At 42.0% G+C, this 22,686-nt stretch overlaps 1 protein-coding gene across 3 annotated transcripts in view; it reads right to left on the bottom strand.

Annotated features, from left to right (window-relative positions):
- Positions 1 to 6,271: 6,271 nt before the first annotated feature.
- acaca (acetyl-CoA carboxylase alpha) overlaps positions 6,272 to 22,686 on the bottom strand; it is a 32,893-nt gene continuing 16,478 nt past the window's right edge. Inside the window, exons 34-55 of one of the 3 annotated variants that reach the window (XM_084564389.1) lie at positions 22,355 to 22,399; positions 21,005 to 21,046; positions 20,190 to 20,405; positions 19,469 to 19,624; positions 19,160 to 19,384; positions 18,386 to 18,541; positions 18,147 to 18,293; positions 17,425 to 17,694; positions 16,936 to 17,033; positions 16,615 to 16,735; positions 16,350 to 16,460; positions 14,086 to 14,229; positions 13,844 to 13,964; positions 12,457 to 12,553; positions 12,241 to 12,337; positions 11,996 to 12,131; positions 11,739 to 11,916; positions 11,545 to 11,657; positions 10,910 to 11,064; positions 9,939 to 10,109; positions 8,020 to 8,156; positions 6,272 to 7,886 (exon numbers count right to left, since the gene is read on the bottom strand). In XM_084564389.1, coding sequence (XP_084420515.1) covers positions 7,763 to 7,886; positions 8,020 to 8,156; positions 9,939 to 10,109; positions 10,910 to 11,064; positions 11,545 to 11,657; positions 11,739 to 11,916; positions 11,996 to 12,131; positions 12,241 to 12,337; positions 12,457 to 12,553; positions 13,844 to 13,964; positions 14,086 to 14,229; positions 16,350 to 16,460; positions 16,615 to 16,735; positions 16,936 to 17,033; positions 17,425 to 17,694; positions 18,147 to 18,293; positions 18,386 to 18,541; positions 19,160 to 19,384; positions 19,469 to 19,624; positions 20,190 to 20,405; positions 21,005 to 21,046; positions 22,355 to 22,399 — 3,060 coding nt within the window. In that variant the 3' untranslated portion in view covers positions 6,272 to 7,762. The remainder of the gene's footprint in view (positions 7,887 to 8,019; positions 8,157 to 9,938; positions 10,110 to 10,909; positions 11,065 to 11,544; positions 11,658 to 11,738; positions 11,917 to 11,995; positions 12,132 to 12,240; positions 12,338 to 12,456; positions 12,554 to 13,843; positions 13,965 to 14,085; positions 14,230 to 16,349; positions 16,461 to 16,614; positions 16,736 to 16,935; positions 17,034 to 17,424; positions 17,695 to 18,146; positions 18,294 to 18,385; positions 18,542 to 19,159; positions 19,385 to 19,468; positions 19,625 to 20,189; positions 20,406 to 21,004; positions 21,047 to 22,354; positions 22,400 to 22,686) is intronic. The other 2 variants (XM_084564391.1, XM_084564390.1) reach the window with 2 other exon arrangements.

Consider the following 22,686-nt stretch of genomic DNA (forward strand, 5'->3'; position numbering starts at 1 on the left):
CACATTGTTCTTTCTCTCTGGAAACAGAATTAGAGCTTTATGTCAGACCAATTTCTCTCCCCAAATAATGTTTGCTCTCTGTTTAATTGTAATTTTGCTAAACTGGCGTGGAAGCTGGAGAATTATACACTAATCCCTGAGCCCTTTTCACGACCCTTACGCCATGATATAGTGTGGAAGAAATCTCAGCTAATCTTAAAAAATAATAATACAATAGGACAAAAGATGTGACAGGGTCCTTCTTTATAGATTCATTCTCTAATCTAAATCTTATTTGAACTTAGATTTGGCCTTTTTGTCATCGCTGTTTCCTTTTAGTCCCTTGCACAATCTGGCCCACTTCACTAATTTGACTCGTTTTCTTCACTTTTTTTTTTTTTTGGGTGCTCCAGGCTTAGTAGTCCACTTTCTGCATGAAAATCATTCACACATACAATTTTATAATCAATGCCCACAGTAATAGGATTCCTCTGGCCATGGGCAATTAATACAGTCCCACCCCCCCTACCACCACCACCACCACCACCACCTCCTTTTTTTTCCCCTCCCTCCTTGCGCTGATCTCAAAGCTACGAGACATTGGCTTCTCCTCATTTACATATTTATTGCATTGGACTCAAATCTGGCGAGTGATTGATGTGGAGCCTGCCTCCTGAATTTTTAGCGGCCCATTATTATGAAAGACATGGAGGGGGCTGCGGCACGTCAGTGTACTTTTGATTAAAGTTGAGGAGGACAGAATCATGAGTGTTCCCCACCTACTTTCTTTCTTTCTTTTTTTCCTGCCGTGTTTAATCGGTGGGGCCGAGAGCTGAGAAGATTTAAGCATGCTTCATTCACAAAAAAAAAAAACAAAGCCGATTTTAGATTGAAATTTTTACTCATCGTGCGCTTTTAGTCAGAGCAACACCAATGTCAATTATCCTTGTATTCAAATTATGTGTTGTGCTTCAGTCTCAAGTCCTAAGATATTCCACAATTGTAACATTGTACATTGGCAAACAGCTTTATACGGTCAACAATTTGTGATCTTGCTTTTTGTCAAAGTGCTTTACACAGCAAAGGATCCAAAAGCCTACACGGAAAAATAACCTTCTGCAATCTGACACCATTTAGGCCATGCAGAGGAATCCGCACGTTTCCCCGCAATGAATTCCTTCAGATCACTGTGTACTGTATTATGTTGTGGCTGTAGCGGGAGCACTGAGACAAAGACATGACACGCAGAAGGTTGATGCTTCTCTCATTTGCAGTGGAGCGTGTAACGTTCAAGTGTGAAAAGGCTCTGCTCTGCAAAACGTAGCCGTGCATACGTGTGTGTAATGGGGTGCACGAGCAAGGTGGAGGTGACGGCGGAGGAGGAGGAGGTGGGGGGGCTCCGTCGTCCGTAGTCCACATCTCCTCTGCTTTTTTTTTTTGTTACTCCTCTGATCTTTTTTCGTTGTGCCACCACAATAAATTCGGATGCAGTGTTTGATCGTGTGTGCTTGATAAAAGCTCAAAATACTTTCATTTTGACTGTGAGCAGCTCGCTGAGGGAGATAACATTTGCACAAGCTTGGTTGAATCTGAGGAGCTTCAATAGAAGCACATTCAGCTGGCACGTATTTTAAGTCCAGAATGTTCCAACACCACTCTATAAGACTACTGCTTGACAATGCTTTGCTATTTAGCTTCTAAATTGTCAATCTCTCTAGAATCTAGAGACTTCTCTGATTTCCCCAGCATCCATCTCGAAGTGGGGCAGATTCCCGTGGAGCTTTTTTAATCGGCTTGATTTAGACTTTAAACCAGTGCTGCTACATGACGCGACTAAAAGCCATGTTGTCAGAGCGCAGTGATTTCCTCGCTTGGCTGCCTTTGTCCTTCAGACCCAGAGGACACCGGTCACAAATCCAAACCTTTCACAGCCGCCGCGAGAAGCAGCAAACCGGCAGTTCCACGTGGGGTTGGCTTTCCACGCTCCACCGTTATGCCTGTGACACACGCATTTTAATGTGGCGCACCTCCCAAAACGAGCCACCGCTGAACCGGTGTTTGCATTATAGTCAGCAACTCTGTACATACCATAACTCATAATGAGTGCAGCCTACAGTACGTGTATGTTCAGTAGATGCTTTGTGGCGTGGCTCTTGAAGTCATCAGTCTAGTTTCTAGTTTCCTTGGCATGCTACGTTGAACTGGACTGCACAGGATGAGTTTTTCCAATCAATATAAAGATGAAACCGGCAACAGCCACAGCACGTCCAACAGTCTTGCTTTCAAAAGAGGAGGTGCAGTCCATAGAAGTACAGCTGTTATGTTTCTTTGTTTGCTCCACTGCTGTTAACCTGCGTGAGCTGTTTGTTTGCATGCATTCCGGACAATTCCGTTAGGAGAGAAGTGGGTGCAGGATGAACATTTATGAAGGAAACTTGAACACACAAGGTAACAGTGTGGCGGTTGAGGAGTTGAAGCTGAAACAATGAGGGCAGATACAGACAGGGCTGATGGACCTATGGAGCGTTGCACCATAGACGCCCTGCAGAACGACAGTGAATTTAAAGCACAGGGACGAGGGCAATGGTAAGGAGGGCAAATAGTTTAGTTGGAAGAAACTTGTGAGGTTTAAACTGTGGAGAGGCTGATTTTGACAGCGTGGGAAAATGGAAGAGATGGGGAAGCAGAGTGATGGTACGCATTCACCGGAGAGGAACAGATCGAGAGGGGACAGAACTTCCTTATAGAACTTTCACCTAAGCTTCATTGGATAAGTTGGGATACCCCTTTACGCCATACGTTCATACCGTATACGACTTTTTTAAAACCTTTTTTAAAGATGAAACATACCTTTTGTTTGTGTTCTTTTTGCTATCAGAGATAGACTCAGGCCTAGTTTTGTCAAGTATGTGATAACATCCTCATGACAGTTTTTTGTAGAACATCTAAGGTTACAATTCACACAGAAATAAAAATTTCTTTTCCCTTGTGCTCTGGCTCCTTGAAATTCTTTGGCTGTTGCGTTGCCATCTGTATCCTCCTCCATTTTCACCAATGCCGGTGTTTCTTGGTGTAGCCGTCGCATTCTAGCGCATGACTCGGGCTGTTTTGTGATTCTTACACGCTCACAAAGTTGTGACCGTCCACCCACTCAGGCAATTTCCCTGACATTCTCTCCAAATATAATTTAATATGAACACAAATGTCAGTCTCACTGTGTGAAAAGAAAGTCAGGGGTCCACCGAAGTCAGAAGCGCTCATACCTCTGGAGACCGACAGCGCCTGCACAAACTTCATTCGCAATCAACCCAGTAATTGTCGAGATATTTCAGTTTGGCCCAAAGTGACAAACCAACAGGCCATCCCTAGGGCCAGCATGGCTTGAACTGTATGTTTGCTGACATTTACTGGGACACGCAGTAGCAGTGGGCAGTGGCGTCTTCTAACAGAGCCTCTCTTCCAGCAGACATGCCGCTGCTCGTATAATTCCTACACCAGTCATTGACCTACACTCATAATCGTGATGTATGACCAAAGGTGTGGCACCGTGCTTGCTGACCTTTCCGCAGTCCCATACTGGGCAACCTTCACCATCACGTCCCACCCTTCCCCTTCATCCACCACCCTCATTCTCAGTCCTCCCTCTCCCCTCCCCACATCCTCATCCTGCGTCTCGTAGTTGGCTCGATGTACGCGGCTCGCCACACTCCACTGGCTCTATGAATGTTAATGTTTGGGGGGGTCGGGGAGGCAGGGAGCTGCTGTGTGGTACAGAGAGCGGCAGCAGCGTCACCTGGTCTGCAATGCACATAAGGAGCTTTTTGCATATTATTCTTCATATTGAATCTCTTTCTCTTGTTTTAATGTGTGTGACAGCAGTATTAAGACAAATCACAAGTTAGCTGTTGTGTACTCAGCTATGTAATATTATTTTGCTTTAAAGGAGAGAACGTGATGAGGGGCTCAGTGATGGGGTGGATCTCATTATTTTGTTCAAAATAAAAAAGAGAAGATTAAAATATTTAGCAGCTGATGGGCTTCAAAGTTCACATCTTTCTCTCACGACTTCTTCCTCTTCTGTTTGCGTAAAGGTTTCCTGCATGTGAATTTGCATCCTAGCCTGCAACCAAATATTTACCAGTCCCCGACAGATTGGAAATGTATGCATTACGTGACAATGATCGCAGGGTGCCGTAATCTCTGACCCCTGTGTCCGGCTGACACGCTCACTGCCTAACTCTGCAGTCTGGCTTGCTTTCACTGAAGACACAACAGAACATTCATTTCAATTTTTTTATCTTAACATGAAAATTGCATTTCAGAAACCCGTTAGATATGTATATCAAACATCGTACATCAAGGAAGTCTGGAGCGCAAAGGCTGGAGCGCAAAGTCTGGAGCGCGTTGGGGAAATCATGCTCAAGAGCAGCACCATCAAGAGATGATAATTATTAACTGAAACAAAGCCTGTAGTGTGACAACAGTGTTTTACTCCCTATTAGAAATCCAGCTTATTTTTACCTTTATTTGATGTGATTTCATTGAGTTCAGATTTCTTTTTAAAATCAGTTTTAACTCTGACACATTAGATATTACTTTTAAGTACATTTACAATCATACTGAGAATATAACATTCACATTTAACATAAACTACCTTTACATTAATACAATTACACACGATTCATTCATTTTTTTTTTTCATTCACTATATTATTAATAGGTGTTCCAAAATACAATAAGGTGCAAAATTAAATTATACTATTACATGCACAGGCTTGATCAAACATTTCACACAGGTATGGAAATGTGTAATTGGGGACTGCATATTGTTTAGTATAGCCGAGTATAGGGTCACAAGTGATGATGTTGACAGTCGTTCTGTATACCTTGATGTAAAAGAGCCAGGGTTTTGACCAGAATGTGATCTTTTTACACCCTGTGCTGGCTTAATACAGGATTGAAATGAAGCTTACTGAGACTGGGCTGCTGCAAACTTGCAGTGCGGCTGTATTGTTAAAAAAAAAAAAAAAAAAAAAAAAAAAAGGCTGGCAGGCAGGCAGAGATGAGCTCTTCAAAATCCTCAGCCTGGAGAGAGGGAGAACAGCTGGGGCCTGGCACTCCCTCTGTGTCGCTCCACTCTTTGTCACGGGCAAAAGACTCTTGTTTTCAGGCAGTAATCAGGCAGCCCCGAGGATCTGTAAAGACCCTGTTCTCTTTTCATCTCAACTGTTGCATACACCCTGCTAATTGGAATCCTGCAACTGGGTCACTGGCATTGTCTCTCAAGTGCTGTCAAGTCATTGAGACGCGTGAATGTGGAATTATGGTTGCCTCAGATGCATGATTGAGTCTCCCCTCTGCGCTCATCTTAATGCCTCCATTTCAGTCTCATCACAGACACTGATTTTCCTTCTTTTTTTTTTTTTTCTTTACCATTTTGTGCCGTTCCCTCTTCCAGTGTTGCCACAGCTCTGCCTGGAACAAGCAGCCAGTGGAACTCGGAAGTCTGGAAATAAAGAATTAGAAACTCCTTCGTTCAATTCTAACATGAATTCATTTGAAGTTTTCGTCTTTGACTCGTGGTGTAACTTTATATTTTGCAATAAATCAGTACGCCCCGGTGCATATTGTTAACTAAAACATTAAGTTTGCTGCAACTTTCACCAACCAATCCTCTTCCCTCCACTCCAGTGGTTGAGCAGGAACCTGATTGTGCAGTTTGTCAGTGATTAAAAGCAGAATTAGCCAGCCTAGCATGCCACCACAAATGAGCAAACCCCTCTGGGAGACCATGAGAGACCGAGCAAGGCACATTTCCAATTATACTGCCAAATGACTCATTTTCTTATTGGGCCTCGTATAATTGTGGTGGGTATTGGGTGCATGCAACTCAATTTGTCTTACATATTTGTTGGTAGGATGGTAATAGAGTTGACAGAGCCATGGGGATGATATGACTGAATGAGACAAAATAAGAAGAGGAAAAAAAAAAAAAATAATAGAGAGGACGAGATAGATCCCTCAATATTTGTTTGATCTGCTTCATCCTCTTTAATACTGTTGAAGTTAAAAAGCCAGAAAGAAAACGCCACTTTAATCATGTGTGGATTGAGGAATGGGAAGACTATCATTTTCAAGTAATCAGAAAATGTCTCTCCAGAGTAATAGACTTTGTTCTGACTACTGAAATTAATGAGGCTTCCAGTGATGTGATTATCTGTCCTCAGGATCATCAATATAGGAAAAATAACCCACAAATTAAATTAGTGGAAATTCTTGGAAACTTTTGTTAGACAACATATTTCTGTTACGTCGAGACTTTAAAGTTTTCACACGAACACACTTTAAGTTGGGTAAGCTTTATTAAATTTGCACACACATTTAGAGCTCATCACGGCATATTCTCCACTCCTGCACTGGAAACGTCCAGTTACTTATGAAGCAACTGGACGGCGTATGTCTGTCCGGGCACATAAAAGGCACAGCACTGACCATGAAGCCACGACACGTTGCTAGCATTGGCTTTTCAGCAGAGCACATGACACAATGACGCTATTATTATGTACTCTTCTCTTTATGATGCGGTTTCCATAATGTCTGCTGGTAACAAACTCAAGTAGAGGAGTAGTATGAGATTCCAAAAAATTAATATTAAAAATAAGTAACATCTCATGTACAGGACATACAAACTTTAAATAGGACAGTTTCCGACGATTACAGTTAAGATTATACAGCATATCTGATGTGAAACATGTTAGTCAAGTGAACAGTAGTGTTTGTTCTTTCACAGACATTTAACCAGTTGTAAATTCAGATATATTCCTTTAGTTAGTAACGCTAGGGTGCAATCTTTTTTAAACAAGTATGGTATTATTCAGTGTAAATTGCCATCATCAACCTCTTATTTAAAGTAAAATCCACCGTGTGCGCGTTAATGTTAATTTCATTCATTCTTCGTCTATGTATGTATGTTTGTATGCAACAGATTTGATCTGTATGCATTGTAAGGGAACAGTAAGCACTAAAGTGCCTCTAAAGCAGCATGTACCGTGTAGGTAAGAACAGAAGGGACAGCTGTGGTTTTGTTATGAGGTGAGATGCCCATTGCTCACTGCAGGGTAACTGTGAAACAGTCAGGCTCTAAAAAGAAACCTCGTCCCTGCTCCCTGCTGGGCTCCCCTGTCCAAATCTGTTACAGCGTTCCCTGTCTTTGTTCAGTAACTAAGTGCTCCTTACTTAGGGGAGCAAAACTCCCTGTTCTTGCTGACTCCCCCAGCAATGTGTTGTCATTGTCGAGCTGGTCATCAAAACACTTGCAAATCTTAACAAGCATATGTCACAAACCAACGTGCATGTTAACAGGACAACATTTTTAATTTACGGTTGTGCGCACTCCAGTTTAAAACGACGGAGGCCACTGATTATCATGGAAGCATGAGCATCTTGAGCAAACTGTAAACTCCAACCATATTAAATATTAGAAATTTCTATGTTGTCTCTGTTTTAATTGCACTTTAATACAAAATACGTGGATTTTTCTAAACACTAGCGTACACCTAAGACCATTCACAAAATGTTATAATTGATGTCAGTCGTCTAAACTCATAGTGAGAATCATTGCCAACAATTCATCAGTAACCTGGCACCTGCCGAGGGCCATCGTGTTGGCTCTTCCAGCCTCAGTTTTGGAAGCCTAGCCTCGGTTAGGAGAAGCTCTGCTTCTGATCCAGGCTCCTTTCGCCTGTGGTTGTGGCCTGAGCTGGGGGGAGAGGCCAGGCCCCCGCTAGGAGGAGGCGGTCTCCATAGTGGACAGGATACGCACCACCTCAGCTCTCTGTGTGGGTGAGATGTGCTGGGTCATGTGCACGATAGAATCCATGGCAACCTCTGGGTTGGCTTGAACAAGGCTGGACACAGAGGGGGAAACAAAAGAATATATGTGTGTCAGATGGACGAAGGGAGGTAAAGATGACGTTTATTTCAGTAGTTTGACTGTTCAACTCCTCACCACATTAGACCTGCATTGTTTAGAGTTATCACCTGCGAATATGCTTGAGAATGTGATCTCGGCGGATGTACTTGATGTTCTCATCGACGACGGACCTTGCGCCCTCCTCTTCAGCTAGCTGTCTCTCCAGCCATGCCACCACCTCCTCATTGTTATCCCACAGATAGGCCTGAATAATGCAGACAGAGTTAAAAAAATAAATAGCATTTACTGATGAATAAATAAATAGAAATCCCACTTTTTCTAAGTGTGAGTGTGTATAAATGTTATTGGCAATTAAAAAGATACAGCACACAATTACAACCTGCATACCATGAAATATATATATATATATATATAAACCATCCCAAGTCAACAGATACATATCAACAACAAAAGAGACGGACATGCACAGAGTGGGGGCTTGCTGTCTTGTTGACTGGACCCGACGGGAAAATTAGTATTCATGAGTGCTGGCATTTCTGATCCGAAACAAAGCCAGGCTGGAGGGCTTAGCAAAGATTTGGGGGTAGAGGGGTTTAATGGGCTCTTTGCCTTTTTATGAACAGTCCTGCTTGAGGTCCACAAGAACATTTAATGCCCTTATTAATCATTTTTAATCTGTTTGCTTTTAATTAAGAAACAGCGTGTTGCTCTCCTATCTGCACGTGCCAGGGCTGTGATTAATTGTGGCTTAAGACAGCCAGTCCTGATTGGGCTAATGTATTAGCTAACAAGAAGGCCACTTCTTAAGAGATCTCAAACACTGAGCCGGCTCCTGTCACCCCTGCGGCTGGTCCTCTGAGCCCGAGACTGGGCCAGGAAGAAACCACATTTATGTATCTTTGAGGGATGTTTATTTGCTTTAACTGCCAGTTATCTCCTCCATCTGTATTTAATCAGGATGATTTAATAGGAATGCTTACTACTTCTTTATCTGGTACACCTTGTAGGGATGAGAATATAGATAAATAAATAAAAATAAATAAATAAACACCATCTCCCATCATCCCCAAGGCCAGGAGCTAATAAGTCATTTACTTTAACGCTTCCACACACTTCCCCGAAACGAGTAAAAGTCATACCGATCTATGGGCCTCAATAAATTACTCATCACTTTGGATATGAGATGGATACCCAACGTAAAAACAAATGAGAAACAGCATCGGAAAAAAATATTTGTGGTTGTGGGGAGATGATAAGAATGTATACTACAGGAAAGATGCTGTGTCCTTCTACAGGGATTGAAGATGGGAAATAAGCCTCTTGGCTAACTCTGGCATATATACAGAGATGTTTATTAATGTGTGCTGTCCCTGTGAAATAAATCATCAAACAAAATAAGGTTGTTGACCACATTCAGTCAACAACGGGCTTTCATCATCTCTTTGTAAAGTCATTTTATAGTCATCGGTTGTATTATCCAATTTGATGATGACTCAGCTCTATTCAGTTTCCATGTGGGAATGGAACTGATATTCCATAACCAGTGACAAATGACCAAGGTATTTGCCTGAATCTAACACCATTATAGTTCAACACCGGTAGCCATGACGACATACTGATTTTGTCAGGGCAAAGGCAACCCAGTGTTGGGATTACTCCTCCTTGGTTAGCTAATAGCTAGTCCCCCTGTGGTGTTCACTGGACTGATTGTTTTTTCAACTAAGAAGCAGTTGTTTTATGTAACAAATCAGTGGAGTGAACGGTTTCTAAGGTCTGGACCAAAGGAAAGTCATTTGTCCTTTTTGGAACTTAACAGAACCGGCCATGTCAGCTATGTCAGGGAATGGTGAAATTTTCACTGTCAGCTTGAGTTGTGAAGTGTAATTATCAGTGTTACTGAATGTTGTTATAAGCTGCCGAATTCTTCGAGAAATACTATGTTAATGCGCTTTTCACACTGAATACTAAGAGACAACATTAAAAAAAACAAAACAAAAAAAAAAAAAACAGGTACAATGGGTTTTACCTTAACAGCCCCCTCGGCCTCCACAAACCAGCGGCGCAGCATTGCCTGGACCTGGCCATCTGTCAGCTCGCTGTTGGCCGCTTGGATCTTCCTCTTCACTGTGTCCTCCAGCAGCAGACGGCGTAGACGCCAGTAGAAGAACTGACGGGACGTCGGCCATTCCAGGATGTCCTGAGAAAGGCAAAAGACAAGCAGATACTGTTATAAAAAGCAGCTCATCATAGTATTAAATGCCAATATGTGAATGTAAGGGAGAATGCGGCTCATGTTCAGCCTGTCCTAACCCATTCCTAGTTTGTCACAGTTAGTTAGAACTAGAAGAAACAAAACCTTCTAGCTCGCAAAAAATATCTTGCTTTGTACGTATTGAAAATCAGAGCTTTAGTTTGCCACATCTATTACATAGTCCTAGACAATATGTGTGACTGAATATGAAACAGTTGGCTTTGACAAATAACACTGAAATGAACATCCTCAATCTGTCACAGAGGACTGACTGAATACAGTGAAATTAAGTTATGATGATGTTCCTTTAGAAACCCACTATCACAAGATTTCTCGGCTGGTGCACTTGAGGTAAACCTAGGGTCCAGTACACTTAGCGATCCTTTTCAGTGCATACTGTGTCTAAAGAGGAAAAAAAAAAAAAAAAAAAAAAAGCATCCCGACTGCCATCCATCTGTGAAACACCCTTCTGGTCATGTGTGTATGTGTGTATTTGTATGTGAAAGATGGGGCTGAATGAGATGGGGCCTGCCCGAGGCTGCTCTGTAGTTGCTAAGGTGATTGACCAGGGTCATCAGAAGATAATTATGAGGACGAATCTCGCAGCCTGGTGAGACCAAACATTATTCACCAGGCAGGTGCAGCAGCAGCTAGACAGATAGTCCCCTGTGGGCATTTCAGCTTATCCACATACTTCACATTCTTACTGTAGCAGTACCTGCACACAAGATAGCATTAATTCTCACCGTGATAACGCCCTTCTCTTGCATACGGCCTGGGGTGTCGTGCAGGTCTGCGAACTGTACAGCCACCTGATGGTAGATGGGCAACAGAAACTCCTCACGCTCCTTAAGCTTGGTCTCCAGCTCTTTTCGATCAGGAGGGCTCAGCTCTGGAGTTCCTGTTGGAGTATCAAAATAATACCAAAAAAAAAAAAGAATGGTTGCGATTAAACTGCTGCATTTGTTATTTGTGCAGTTTTTTTCAAGTTCTGTGAATTAATTCTAACAAATACAGGATATACAATGAGGTTCAGCTGTGAAAACCAAATTCTATCCAAACATTGGCCTTAAATTCCCATTACCATCCTGCTAACAGCATTTTGTTTGGAGCTGCCCCCCAGTCCCCTTGCTGCTGTTACCAAAAACTGATTTCTTTCAATTCCAATCTGTAAGCTCCCAAACCCTCCACAGTAAACCTCCATTCCATCAGTTTGCCCAAAGCGCCAAGCCAATGCAGCAATGGACCAAAGTGAAATCAATAGTCTGCACAGGAGAGACAGGAAAGTCTAGTGATTGATCCAAGAAGCCTGTGATTGACACGTCTCCCGAGGGAGTGCTCTTGTAAAGAGCTATAATTAGAATTGAAGTGCAGGGCTCACCCAATTTTTCAGCCAAGCCCATGTAGACTGGATCTACTCTTCTCATAGTCTTCACCAGATCCTTCCTCCTAAACTTGATCTCCACCGTTCCTTCAGGCTCCAACACTCCACCTCTGGAGACAGGGAGGATTTAAGTGAAAAAAGGTGGTTTTATAGAAATGACAATTAATGTGTCCTTTTTCTGTCAAACTCACCGGCTGTCCTTGTCGGCGTACATCTCCATGTGACGGGGGTTGATGGTGGGATCTATAACCACCCAGGAGCCTCCTCTCAGTTCGGCCTGAGGGGGAATATACACCAGTACTGGCTGCTTGTACTCCCTCAGCCCGTCCACAATGTAGGCCCCAAACTTCAACACCTGGTCGTACATATCTAAAAAGAATAACTTCATATGAGAAAAAGGAATGGATTCAAATCCAATATTCATCTGTTGCCATTGAAGCAGGGGTACCTTTCATTCCTCCAGAAAAGCCCCTCCAGTTGGCAAACACAATGAGAGGCAACCCCTCCCTGTTCATGTCCTTAATGGCCTGGGCTGTTTTGAAAGCAGAATCCGGGAACCAGACCTGTCCCGCCTGCTGGATGATCTAAACATCAAATCAGAAAATGAAAATCAGCACCAAAGTAAATGTCTGTATATATCTTGACATTTGTGTGCCTGTTTGCACGTGTATATATAAAATGGAGAACCCTTACCTTTGCCTCTGAGTCTAAATTGGCTGGATCAGCTGGAATTGACAGCTCCACTGACCTGGTTTCCACAGAAACCACTCCAGTAGGTATCCCTCCCAGTCTGTAAAGAGAGGCCATTCAATGTCTACAAAATACCTTGACTAAGTGTCAGAAAAAGATGTTTATCAGATTGACTTTAATCAGTGTGGGAGCTGGTTCAGTGTGTTATTTGGAACTTACCTGGCTCTGCCTACTACAACACTCTGAGCCCATGGCTGCATGATCTCCATGAAAGAGCCTTGGTCAAAGAAACCACTCTGCCAGGAGCCCTTTGGACCTTTAAAAAGAGACAGAAAAAGAGTAGTAAGAGAGTAGAAGTTAAAATGGTAATGAAAGAGGTGAGAATTTGGAGCTACTTATTCCAAATTGGAAATGCAAAAAAGGAACTAAATCCATTTTGAAACCATTCTCTCTTCCCATGCTACTTTTGAAACCCTTGGCTTTTTTTCTGCACACAGTCTGAGCTTGTATATTTTCTCTTCTTCTTCAGAATCTGTAATCTTGGCAGCAGCTGTGATGGATGACTGTATAAGCAGGCTTGCTCAGCTCTTTTTCTGCCTGTGCACCCTGAGAAACATGCCCAGCCTGTGGTTACCATTCAATTAAGCCTTGCCACTCATCACAACCAGAGACGTTGACTGACTTCCCACACGGTCCCCCGATCTCTTTGCCATCTCAGGCTGTAATTACACTGATGTGGAACCTGCTCAGTCCTGACCCGCAGTGTAAAACACGCTGCAGGTGCTGAGTTTTGGTGCTGATGTAACCTTTAGCAGCAAGATGTTAAGCTTTACTGTTTCTTTCTTAGATTGCCAATAGTATCAATAACCTCTCTCTTGTAATTAATTATTTCAACCTTTAACTCTAGGGATATCACGCTGAAATAATAAATCTTTATTTATACTTTACATAACGCATAAAAAATTGAGAGTGTGACTTACAACTACTGACAAAGCATTATTGATGAGTAGTATGGGAAAGTGAATAAATTATCTCTATAAAAGGCATTGCCTGTGAAAGGCCACGCTACTTTTGTAACAAAACAAATTTTCATTAAAAGTGAACATTTAAACTATAATCAACGTATATATATATATATATATACATAGTGTATATATATATAAAAGGGAGGCATTTCATTTAAGGTATCGCATATAATAATAATAATAATAATAATAATAATACATTTTATTTAAAAGCGCTTTTCAAGATACTCAAAGACACTTTACATAAAAAAAAAAAAAAATGATGCATATGACAAGCTGGAACTAGCAACTAAATAGTATGCATGCAAGTGAGAGAGACAACAAGCTAATTAAGATGTTTTTGTTATACAGGATCCATTTAACTGTCAAAATAATTACAAACATCTGCATAATTCATAGTTGCTTGCTTAATGAAATCTGGAATTACATAATTACCAGTCAATCAGCATCTACCACAACTGTTAGTTCGCTACACGATTATGCACCTGGGCAAGATGCCCTCTATACCCACGATAAGGTATTACACTATCAGAGTGTGTTCTTAAAAATAAATTCTCTGAGCAGCCTGAATGGACACTCACTCTGGCTGGGACGTCCTGCTAACATCCAGCGTGGGTCATAAGGAGCCTTGGTAGGCACAAACTCTACCAGCCGGTCTACGGGATCCTTGGCGTGGAGGATCGGCCCCGGACTAGATTTACACTGAAGACAGCAAAATGACATTATAATCATTAAAATCCACCCCTTAGAGCAGCTCAAAACATCTGGATGGGTGAATTTATCAAAGTGACGGAGCATTTTGTATTGAACAGCAAAATGTTACCATGGGCATATACGACAGCCACTGCAAAAGAGTGAAGACTCCCTCAAAGTCATCGCACACCGTGCAGTGGGTCACACCGTTGTTGTGCATGATTTGAATTCCACCGAGCTGGTTGTTCGATGTGTACACTTCTCTGCCGAGCACCTAACACAGGAAAAACACAAAGGTGAGGATTTCATATCAGAGGGCAATGATGATAATCTTATCTGGCTGTTTTTTTAGGCATACGAATGGGAGTAAACAAGGCATTTGTGGGTATATTACACAGAATGAAGTACATCCGAAAACTGCTGAATCACTTACTCTTGAAACCTGCTCTTAAACTGAAGCAACAGTCTACTGCTCAGTTTAATCGGCTGTGGATTTGCCCTTTAAAAAGGTGCTCTCTCTGGCCTAAAAATTGAGGCAGAAAACAATGCTGCGCAACGCTGGCTAACAGGAGGTATTGTCACCACTGTGTAGGCGAGTTAGTGACAAAGTCACACAGACTCACATCAGCAGCCTTGTCAATACATGTAATCAGCAACCAGAAATCTTACCATTGCAGTGGTAACACTTTGTGGCGAGCAACTACTTTACTTCCTGAGGGATTTTCTTCAAAACTAACCAAACACTCATTTTAGTTAACAATCTAATCAATTTAACCGGTTACATCCATTTTTGTTGTCAAGTATTCTGAATCATCCAGGTGTGAGCTGTAGTAGTCACTGTTGTAAGTGTAAGATGGAAACCACCAAACTGAATTTATTTCACGTTGCTCTTATGCCAACCTGAAGCCATAAAAACTGACTCTCAGCCCACCCTATTTTCATAAGCAGCAGAGAACAGGTGGCAGGGCCCTGCCATGGTTCCATAAAAATCAGAGAGGAGCTCAATCCCTACCCTAAGCTCTCACCTTTTCAGCCATCATTTACTTTCTTTATTACCATTAATGGTTATGTATCTGGCAACAAATCTAGGGCACTCTCCTAAAGCTGTCAGAGAAGCCGGCAGCCCCAAGAAACATTGCAGTCACCTTGACATACACAAAACCCTTGTGCCTCCGGCCATTGCCGGCTTCATTAGGATTCCACAGCGGAGAGAAAAGAAGGAGATATAGGAGGAGGAACAGAGGGAGATGACTGGAAGGAAGAAAACGAGGGGCCAACTGGTAGTAACAGCTCACTGGGGTATTTGTGCTAGTAGTTACTATCCAGTTCCCATGAAAATATGAGTGCTTTCCAGCAGCTAATGAAATGATGATCTCTGGGTGGCAGCCTCCTGCTCTCCATTAGGTTTCAGTTAATAGCCACAAACCATATGATAGCAGAGCAGAATGAAAACCGACCCTGCTCCTTTCCCGTGTTGCTAGATCAACTCTGTTTTTCAGTATTTTAAAATAAACACAATTATTGTAAACAAATTACATATTGCAACACATCTCCTCCACATTTGTCAGTTACTATGATACTGATCCCACAAATGAAGCTAAACGGCGGTGGGTCATTTAAAGACAATTGAGCTTCCAGCAAATAGGTATACCATCATTGGGCCATTTGCATGGGTTGCGATCTGTCATGTAATTTGAAATGGAGTCATCTTAAAGCACTGACAAGGACAGAAAATGGAAAGCAAGAGGTAGTGAAGCGTGCAGGCACACATACACGAAGATGCACACACAAAGACGCACACACACACACACGTATACAAGCTTACACCAATCAACCGTGCGCAGAAAACAATCTGCATCAGCAAAACTTTTCATTTTGATTAAAAACAAATGATATGGGTGTCCTCTGCACTGCAGCCTCTGGCATGTCACTCTATTTCTATGCAAATACAACTTCATGGTTCGCTTTCAATTATTCCACTTTGAGTGGCAGGCAGGCCTGTAGCTGGGATCGGAAAAGGAAACCTAGCAGAATAGAGCAAGGCAGAAGGAACGAGCCACAAAATTGCCTGATCAGCGAGTTGGAACAAGCCTCAAAAATCACAGTAGACTTTTATTATACTTTATTTTCGTTGATCTACGGTACACAAATCTTTCACTGTTTATTTCCTCGTTCAGAATGCCTTTTTGACATTCATTTTAAATTAGCTGAATATTTTAATAGGCTATTAATGGATATTTTGAAAGATTTGCTCATTAAAAAGGCTGCTGCATTAATTGTGTGAATTAAAGGACGGCTCATTTGATGCTCTTTCTGTGTTACATTGTACATGCATATAACAGTCAGTTTTCAATGAAAACAGTGAAATAAAATTTTTGTAGTCGACTATTTTACCTTGTTGAGGGCTCCGGCCCCAGTAAGGATAATGTGGGAGTTGTCCACTTGGATGGTTCTCTGCCCAAGCCTCACCAGATAGGCCCCAATACCTATGGCTCGACATGTGACCTACAGGACAAGACAAGCATCTTAAGGCTTCAGCAAGGGGAAGCGCATGCCAGCTTATCAAATCCTAGCTTATCAAATCCATGCAGCCCCAGGCCAAGGAACAGACTACGTTTGTAAATGTGTTTTTGCACACTAGAGTCCACTTCAGTCTTACCAGATTCATGGTGATGATCTCCTCATAAGCCAGAGAGGATTCTCCGGCAATCATTCCCGAACCTTTCAGATTCTCCACACCCAGCCCTTCATCTTTTCCTATAATGTCAGTGATCTTGTACCTGCATGAAAACACATTTGTTCACCCAAAGCCAGATGTGACCACTCCCAGTTTCTTTCCACTTGTCACGTTTGACGCTCACAAGACTGCAGAGGGCTGCATACTAGACAGATACTGCAGCAGCTTAAAGATTAATTTCCTCACTTCTTCGTAAGTGAGGAAATTAATCTTTAAGCTAACATGTATTTTGAAACTTTTTACCTGGATTCTCCTTCATCCTCTACGTGTTCGCAGTGCACAGAGTTTAGGGCTGAAACTTTCTTGTAGTCCTGAGGTGTGAGGTAGAGGTACTTGAAACCCTGCAGGAGATATAACGACGACAGCTTCATCACAAGAGAGGCAGAAGACAAATCGCGAGAAATAATTTGAAAGGCTACAAAAGACCAAAAAAAAACCCCCAAAAAACAGGCAGAGCACCTAATTTCATTCCGTAAGTTAATAAATAAATGAATATGTACGGTACAAGTACAATAAATCAAACAGCCACCAGGTAGACGTCTGAATTAAGGTCAGGCATTATAAAGAAAATTAAAGTTGGGTGTATTATTAAAGAGGGAAAATACGCTCAAAATATTTGAATGTTAAGTTGATAAAATCAAAAAACAAACAACAAAAAAAAAACAGTTATATCAAATCTGAAGTGAAAGAAGTCCACAAGTAGAACACATGTACAGGAATCTGCTGGCTGACCTTGTAAGGGTCGACTGGATCCTGCCAGGCCACGTGGAACATGTGTCTGATTTCCTCTGCCAGGCCGATGCGGGCACCGCTGTTGGCCGCGATGTAGATCCGAGGGATGCCGCTCTCTCGCGCCATCTCAGAGGCTCTCAGGAACAAAACGTCCTCCTGGGGCCCAAATGAGCCTATCTTGTGTGTGATGTCATTGCTTATGACGATGATCTCACGTCCCGCTGGGTACTCTGGAGTTCGCAGGGTCATCCGCCACGCCACCATACCAATCTGGACAAAAGCATAAACACAATCAGTACAGCATGCTCATAAAAACTGTATGAGAAATATACAATTTGAGGGTAAAGGAATTTGTTTGTTGCGAATGAGATTAAATGAGGTTTTTCGTATGTCATGTTTTATACATAAGCATTTATTTATTCTAAGATAAGATGAAACTTTATCGATCCTCGTGGGGAAATTTAGGAAACATAATAGATTAAATATAAGTATTATTTCTCAAAGCACAATTTCAGTGATTCATTAGTCTTTGTTGTAAAACAATAAGTGTTTAACAAGCACACAAAAACACAGCCAAAGAAGCACAGAGACCCCTACAGAGAGAAAGAGAAATTGCACACAATGTAATAGAAAGTGGATAGATAAGGGAAAAAAGGCATGGCGCTAGGTGTAATTGCAATCTTCTGGTGTCTGTATTTATGTGTGAAGCTTAAAACACTGACCTCATTACCCCCCGGCAGTCGGTTCATCTGCACCAGCTGTCCTTGGGCGTCGAGAACCAGCTCTGTGAAGGTGAGCAGCTCAGACGGCAGAGGGCATTTGGGTAAGTGGGCGTAGGTCTGAATAGCGTGCCACTGCTTTTTCAGAGCCTGGGAGATGAAATTAAATAGAAATGATTAATTATTCAGTATTTTCAGTAATTTTCCACACAATATTGAAGAAGTATGTCCCTTTACGGTACCTGTCTGAACATTTCTGGGAAGTCATAGACGTAGGTGGTGCCCAGGGACTGTGCTTGGAAGCGCTTCGACTGCAACAGGTCCTTGGTGACGTAAGGGGTATTGATGAGCATGCCATGCAGCGGGCCTTGCTTGTCTCCGTAGGCTTGGAACATAATCTGGAGAAAGGGATAAAGAGAGTCACTTTACAAACATACTGACCTCTTTGACAACCTTCACATTAAGGTAAAACAAATCTTAAAACAGAAAACTAATTAGACACCTCACATTTGCTGTCATGGAACTAACAAAGCAACCTCCCAGCAAAAAAAAAAGAAAAAAAAAAGGGGTGAACAGAGTAAAAAATAAAAAAACATATGAAATGTGTGCCAAGATGTCTTCCCTTTATTGCTTGCTGTATATTTCATGTACTCCACATCCACTTAATATTGAATGGATGGAAGTGATAGTGATGATGGATGGATGGATGGATGGATGAATGGGTGGCTGGATGGACGGACAAATCTTACCTGATCCGCTGTGAGAAGAACATATTACTAAAAGACCTGTCCACCGGGCTAAGAGCAAGACACCATACTGGATCTCTCCTCCAACTTTATAAATAAACAATATATAAACAATAAATCGTCTATTTATTTATGAACATAACAAATTCTACATTTATCTTTACAAGAGTGAATTTTTTTGCAGGAGTTGAGGTTTCCAGGATGGAGCTGAAGCCCTTAGCAGTGAGCGGACAATAAGCGGATGAGATGGATGATGTATGAGTGCCCCACCTGTCGATCTTTGGGCCCCACCTGTCCCGTTCGGGAATCAGTGACCTCCTTGTACAGACTGATGTCCAGGTAGTAACCTGACTCATTAGTAAGGAAGAGGCGGATGGGAATTTGTTTTCCAGTCGGGGTCAGACGGATGTTGATTTTGAGTTCTGCCTGCAGGACACGCAGCTTCCACAGGCGGCTGCCGTAACGCATCACCATGGAGCGCACAGACTCCTCAATCTGAAATATGTAGTGAAAGATTAATAAAGCTCATTAATGATAATGTGATGTGTGCGTAGGTGTGTATGAGATTATTTCACAAACCTTTGATGGGTCCATGATGACCGTAGGGACAAAATTGAGGAAGATATGGTTACAGTCAGTTCGCACAGTCGTGTTGTTGAAGGCAACCTCCAGTTCATCCATGGCTTCCAGCAGCAGACGCTCTGCTTCATTGTGGAGGTATTCAAAGGAGGCCTCCTATTGATGGAACAACAAAAAGATGAAGTGGGGCTGGCATTAAAGAACTGTAGAAAACCTTAAAAGGGACATTGGATGCCCATTTCTACAAGTTGACATGTTTCTTTCATGACTTGATGGAATCTCTGTTACATGCTTTGGTTAAAAATTCTCAATTGTGTTAAACAGGGCCCTATCCCTCGAGGATGGAATAAATGCAATGTTTACTTCAGTACAGTTAATTGAAGGCTACCCTGAAGCCGTGTAGGGACAGGGCTCAGGGGCGGTCTTATGTTCAGAACAAATGATCTACTTCACAAATTTGAAACCGCTCGCTGAATCACACATTTCGACTCTAAGGCCACTCATAATAAACTGACTGTAAGGATTTTTATCAGCTTTTCTGAGCTGGCAGACATGCCACACACCCTACTAAATTTAGAAAAAGCCCCAAAAGTGAGAAATGCATGCGATGTTCCCTTTAAAAATAAACAAAAAAGGTGCAAACATACTCAGAATCTATCAGGAATACAAAGAATAATGCCCACGACTCATGCAAAAGTTCATTGTCCTTCTGTATTCTTACCTTAGTGACCAGATCAGAGTGACGGATGATGGCTCGGACAAAGAAACGGTAGTCTGTAACCTCTGTGCCCACCTCCACACGGGCTGCACCCAAGTACAGGTGCATCTTGTGATTTGCACATGGGATGGCAGTCAGGGCAAAATTACGCATGCGGTTGAGCTCCAACTGGAATGCTAGTGCTGGCTCCAAGTGACGATAGATTCTATCCTCCTCAAACTGGTGAAAAAACAGGAGGGGAAAATTACAAAAAGCAACACTATACTGCTTAAAAGATGTTTGTTATAAGACTTCCCCGAAAAAACATTTCCTCTCAAGTTCATGCCAACATTTCTTACATCAAGAGAGGTAATTCAAATTGGCAATTTCACAAGTACTGAGTTGATATAGCGCTTGCGAGCCACACACTGTATTAAGTAAATGAAATCAGGGGCAATCTCAATCTCAGAGGGCTACTAATGGGTGTCATTTCTCTTAAATGGGAGACATAATTAAAGAGTCCATTACTTTAATGAGTTTTAGTGGTGTCATTGTAGTGAAACTATCAGGGACGGAAAAGCAGAATAGAAGAGCTGTTGCTGACTGTGATGGAAGGAAATTCAGCACTGCCAGGATGAGGGATGGTGGTGGTTTTGTTTCGTGGTCAAATTTGTGGATTCATTTTCAAAGCCGCAATAATAATATGCATCTATCTTCCTCAAAGTACATCCCGTCATCTTTTCAACACACGTTTGTGTGTGGCCAAAACCGATGAGGACGCTGAGAGAAAAACATTTAATGTAAGAATGGTGATTTGGCTGTAATATGTCGACACCTACCTTGTCTCTTGCGCGGAATGTGAAAAATTTAGGGAATTCCCTCTGTGAGAATAAAGAGAGAAAACAAAATAAATCAACATGAAACAAAAAAACTTGGCTGTAAAGATAACATTTCAGTTTTAAGAATGACAAATCAGTTAGACAAAGCTTAATGCAGCCGGCAAAACTAAGCTATCCTGCTACTCTGGTTCTCCTTAAATTGCTACACAAAGGGTGACGATCAGCACCTTATTCTACATGTAGTGGGTCCAGTGCTCCTTTACTGCTGTAATTTATCTATCAAGGAATCACTGTGTATTGGCTACCACAGAAAGGTAATAATAAGACTACACGTACAAGCACCCCTCACTATGCTAATGAATAAAACATCTCCTTTTTCAGAGACATTTGATCCTCTGAATAATGCCTGGTAGCCCCATTTGACAGTATCAGATGATCAAGTGTCCCACTTGCAAAACAATGCCAGTCCGATTGGAGACACTCTCATCAACTCACAGCCTACGTGATAATGAGTGAGCTGCAATAGTATACAACACGCTGGAAACCACCGCAGCCATGATTTGACAGTGTGATTATATATCGTATTCACCCTCCACGATATGCTGAACTGGGGCAAAACAATCTTCTTTAGGGTGAGCGTGCATAATCGCGCAAACTCTCCATGTAACAGGGCCCGCATAATGACGGCAATATTAGTTAGCATGATTAGCCTTCATCAGAGACCATGGTGCCATCAAAAGACAAATCAAAGCCTATTGTGAACACGACAGCAGAGGAGAGGGATTTGGGCATTTCTCAAAATCTAATCCTGCCCTAAATCCCTGTCATTATTGCCTGTCATCTGAATGTTAGTGGCTGTTTTCTTGATAATGGGTCAAACGTGAAAAGATGACTGCTGCTTTGCGTGTTATGGCACAGCAGGGAGGGGACATCACAAAACTGCAATGACTGGGGTTTCAATGCCTACCTGGCTGTTCATACAAGTGTGTCTTCACGTTACTGAAGGGCACCTATAACTGACAACGTAGTGAGTTCACACTAGTGGGGCTTTAATGTAGCTCAAAAAACAAAAAGCTGCAAACCCAAACTTTTATTGATTCAGGCTGAGGTTATATTTTGTTAATTTAAGGTTGTACAGCAGAGCTAAATGAGATTCTTTTGTAAGATCAAGCCGTCACTTCGGGATAAAATCGACTTAGTTATGTTAATACACTATTGTTAGATCTACCTCCTGTAGAGAAACATATTTTTCTAATCAATGCGCGGTCCCTTTGTCGAGGGCGTGTCTGGACTGTTTTCAAACACATGCACTGATACTCGACCAGATTTCTTTTGTCCTCCTCTACTTACATGAAACCTTTGGTCCACCTCACAGTTGACTTGTTTCCTGAAATCCTGCCATCAAAAGTGTAGCGAAAGCAAGGCATGCAGAAAGAGATATAGAGACACACAGGAAAACAAGCTAAATGCAAATGCAAATCATGTTAATTATTGTTACAATTACAATAGTAATCTCATTCCGTCTGAATACTGACAAAATAGTAACGTAAAAATTAAGATGCAATGCGTTAATTTCTGACATCTTGTTGCATGCCATTCAGAAGTACTCAATTGGTGACATGCAAGGCAACAGAGTGTGAAGAGAAAAGGTTGTTTAAGTAAATAACAATTAGAATCCTCAC

Source organism: Chelon labrosus (genome assembly GCF_963514085.1).
Source record: "Chelon labrosus genome assembly, chromosome: 17".
Classification (NCBI taxonomy): domain Eukaryota; kingdom Metazoa; phylum Chordata; class Actinopteri; order Mugiliformes; family Mugilidae; genus Chelon; species Chelon labrosus.